The sequence below is a fragment of the Lipotes vexillifer genome, unplaced genomic scaffold, assembly GCF_000442215.2.
Source record: "Lipotes vexillifer unplaced genomic scaffold, Lipotes_vexillifer_v1.1 scaffold1201, whole genome shotgun sequence".
Taxonomy (NCBI): domain Eukaryota; kingdom Metazoa; phylum Chordata; class Mammalia; order Artiodactyla; family Lipotidae; genus Lipotes; species Lipotes vexillifer.
In genome coordinates, this window is record NW_006783542.1 from 2069088 (window position 1) to 2073018 (window position 3931).

The 3931-nt window shown below is 55.8% G+C and overlaps 1 protein-coding gene across 1 annotated transcript in view; it reads right to left on the minus strand.

The window, feature by feature from the left end:
- Positions 1-3184: 3184 nt before the first annotated feature.
- UBE2T (ubiquitin conjugating enzyme E2 T) overlaps positions 3185-3931 on the minus strand; it is a 3405-nt gene continuing 2658 nt past the window's right edge. Inside the window, 3 exon segments of the mRNA XM_007456169.1 lie at positions 3185-3219; positions 3222-3309; positions 3895-3931. The exon segment at positions 3895-3931 is cut by the window's right edge and continues 6 nt beyond it. Of these exon segments, the coding sequence (XP_007456231.1) occupies positions 3185-3219; positions 3222-3309; positions 3895-3931 (160 nt within the window).

Consider the following 3931-nt stretch of genomic DNA (forward strand, 5'->3'; position numbering starts at 1 on the left):
GCCGGGGGTCTCTCAAACATACCTCCGGGTCTGGGGAGAACCCCGAGACTAAAGCTCACCCCCAGGGCAGCTGCCTCTGCTGGGGGGTCTGGGGGAAAGCGGCTGAGCAGGCCTTTCTCCAAAGCCGAGCTGCAAGGTCCTGCTTAAAGGGAGGCAGCGATGGGTGGGAGGACGGAGGTCTGGCCCAGTGGGAGGTGGGGTCGGGGGAGAGGCAAGCCCACGAGGGGGAGAAACCGAGGGGACCTGTCACCTGATGGAGGCAGAGAGCTGGGGCGGATGGGCGCTCGGTGGCCCCGGCAGGAGCCATGCTGACTGGACAGAAGGAGAAAGTGCAGGCGTAGCTTCTGGGCACAGAGACCTGCGCCCACCACCCCACCTGTCACAGCTGCCCGGGCTCCCTGTGTGGGATCCAAGCCTCCCAGCTGCCAGTCAGCCTGGGGGTGGGTTCTGGAGCCACAGCGCACCACCCCGGCCCCCGCCCCCGCCCCCCATCCTCCCCTCCCCCAGGCTGCCCCAACCTAAACAGGGCAACCTTGGGGAGCTGCTTGCTGATGGAAAAATAACTTGGCTGGGAAAGGAGCTTTATTTGTCTGTGCCGAATTCCCGCCGCAGCCGAAAGGTAAAGACCTAGTCTCAGCCCGCAAGGTGGGTGGTAATATCTGTTCTTACTTAGATTTTGGGGGGAGCCGCGGGGGCAGCAGGAGAGGATACTTGGACTCCGCAGTGTCTCTGGGATCAGTCACATCATCTCTCCGACTCGGCGGAACGGCGCAGCTTGCTTGTCCCGGCAAGCGGCGCTCTGGGGCCTTATGTGGCTGGCCCGTCGTCCCCGCCCCCAGCCCCTGCTAAGCTCGCGGGGTCGGCCCCGTGCTCGGCGCCCTGGGCGCAGCACCCCGGTCAGCCCCCACAACTGTCCCCCGCTTCTACAGGACAAACCCAAAGCGTGGAGAGGTTGAGCAGGGCTCTGGGGGCCTGGGCCGGCCAGGATCTCCTGGACCCGTGTTCACGCTTTTGATGCTTTTCCATCCTTCCCTGGGCTGCGGGCGGGGCTGGGCTTCCTCATCTCCCTGTACTTGTTAACCCAGAGATGGAGGGATGCCTTCTAATTAGTGACTCCTGGCTTTGGTATTTCTTGCAATCAGTGCAAAGGCCCTTGTGGGCCTGTGCCCCAGCACTTGGAGTGGACACACTGGCAGACGGGTACAGGGCCACGAGGTACACCAGGTCATGGCCACGGCTCCTTCTGAGGGGCCGGACAAGGGCGTCCCAGGGCAGCTACGTGGGCTGAGACCATCCAGGTAGAGTCAGGTAGAGTCAGGGGGACGGCACAGGCCAGAGGGGCTGGCGTGCTGAGGTTGGAGGGGGCCAGTGCGGCTCAGTGTGGTGTACAGAGCGGAGGGTGTGCGGGGAGGCTGAGGGAAGGCACTGGAGGCTTTTAGGAGGAGGTGCAATCTGGCTTTTTCATCATCTGAAGATGTTCTTGCTGCTGTGAGGAGCATGGACCGCAGAGGGTCCAGGCAGGAGGCCAGGGGACAAGGTACCGGCCGTGATGGCAGTGCAGGTGAGAGACCTCGTGGTGGCCAGCTGTCGAGGGGGCTTGTCCTTTCCCACAATGACCCCTAAGGCCATCCCGCTTCACACCTGGCCTGTACCCCCATCGGCACCATCAGCGCTTGGTGTCTCCCTGCCACAGTGGCTGGTTTTTCCACTGCCACTGGGTGTGAACAAGAAACGCACGACCCTGAGGGCTGCTGGTGGTCACTCCAGGAGGGGAAGAAGCTGAAGGAGGGGACAGTGAGGACGGGCGGCAGATGCGAGAGACACAGCCTCTGAACCACCGGTCCAGACGTCCGTCCTGGCCCCAACTCCCGGTAAATAGGGCAGAGAACCTCCTGGGGACTATCACCAGCCAGTTGGATCTCACAGCTGAAAGCACCCTGGCTGATATACTAATTGCATTTAGAAACCCCAAATCTGACTTAAATGTGCCCAAGTATAGGAGACAAGCCTGGAACAAAATTAATTCCTAGGCTTTAACAAGAGAACAGTAGCTGATTTTGAGAAATGGGCTCAAGAATTATGTAGAAGTTGGAAATTTATGAAGTGGGGGGGGGGGACACAGAGGAAATTTACATTTTCGGTTGACGCTGTCGTCTGTCGCTACCATTCGTGCTCTAAGGCAGGCCACTGCCAAGCGCAGGGCGGTTCCGCGGTGGATGAAGGGAAATTGCACTGGATGCACTCTGCGTGCACGGTGCCCAGCCTGGCACAGGACTACCAGTCTGGGATACAGGCGGGACACGACAGTCTCTTTCTCTGCCTAGGCGGCCCCGACATCTGCTCTCAACTCGGCACCTCGTTCTACTTCAGCCGGCTTCTGCCCAAATCTGTTTTCTCCGTCATCTAAATGGAATGATAAGCACAGGCCCAAGTGTACTGTAAAGTCACGAGCAGGGATTCGAGCTTGCACCTTAGTATTTGCCGTGAAATAAAGCTAGAGACAGAAAGGATTGTGAAAAGCCATGTAAATCTGTACGATTATCTGGTTAATCCCATGCCTGATTTTCTCACCATTATATTCTAAACACTTGGCACACAGCAGGTGTTCAGTCACTATTTGTTGAACAAACGAAAGTTATACCACAGCCATGTAAGTTAAGTCACAGAAAGTGCAAGCTGCAAGAAACGTTAACAGAAGGGTAATTACCTTATCCCCACACTGTGTTTAAGACCTCTGAACACCTAGAATCCCGGAAGCGTGACGGTCACCGATTTGTCTCTGAGGCTATTTGACCCCCACGTCCATCATTCAGTGTCCTGAATGATGCTGGTGAGTTGGAAAAATAAAGGACAACAATTCCAAATATTTTCACATTCTTACTGTATAGCTCTCTGGCCAGTTTGCTCCCAGACACACATTCAGGATAAACACATACTCAACACTAAATGATTATTTATTTTCCAGGTTTACAAGTTTTGGGATACACATGTAGGAGCTAAATAAAACGAACTACACTCAGAGAATCAATGTAGAGCAGAACATATAAATACGTAAGGTCTGTTTCACAGGATACAAAAACGATAATGTCATCAAATACAAAGAAAAACATTCCAGAAACGTAAGCCAACTGGACCATACTGGCAAGGAACGTATTCACTGAGATGGGCCAGGACAAACCCCACCCTAAACACCAGGGCAGGATTTCTTTTCTACACCCCCAGGTGCCTGGCGTTCCTCTTCTGTGCTTCGCTGTGTCCTTCTGAGTCACCCGTCTCGGGGGGGTCATCAGGCGTCCCTTCTTCATCCGCCTACAAAGGAGCGGGCGGGGCAGAGCACAAGGTTCAGCCGACTGTTCTCCCAGGTCCTTCTTTGCTGTCTCCTGGATAGGACCTTCTCTCCGAAACGAGCTTCCCCAATCCTCTGTACTGTTCAATTTTTACTTCTCACAAGTGACACTACCCGCTTCGTGGCTCAGTCTGAAGTGCGGGGCAGCCCAGCGAAACCCCCGTGTGCTCATGCCTGCTCCTGAACTCTGCCTTCTGTTAAATGAGGGAACTATGGACGTAAAACGGGGACGTCTCTCCTTCTCCCCTCCTCCACATCCACTTCCCCTCCCGCCCCTCCCCTCTCCTGCAAAGAGCTCCTTCTGGCCTAAACAGGAGACCGCGGCTGCCCTGGGTGGACTGCAGCTGCTGGGAAACCCTCCAGCCGGCTGAGCTATCTGCTGAATAATTATGTAGAAGGCTGCAGCAGGAGGAGGTCAACTGGCCATCCTAGCGTCCAGTACGAACTTGGCAAGTCTAATAGACACTTACACACACAGGGACACACTCACGCTTAACTGACCAACAACAGGAGCGCTGTTGTTGATCAGAGCTGTACAGACACCCCACCTTCTGTCTCGCGTGCTTCTCTGTCCACTGCCTGGCA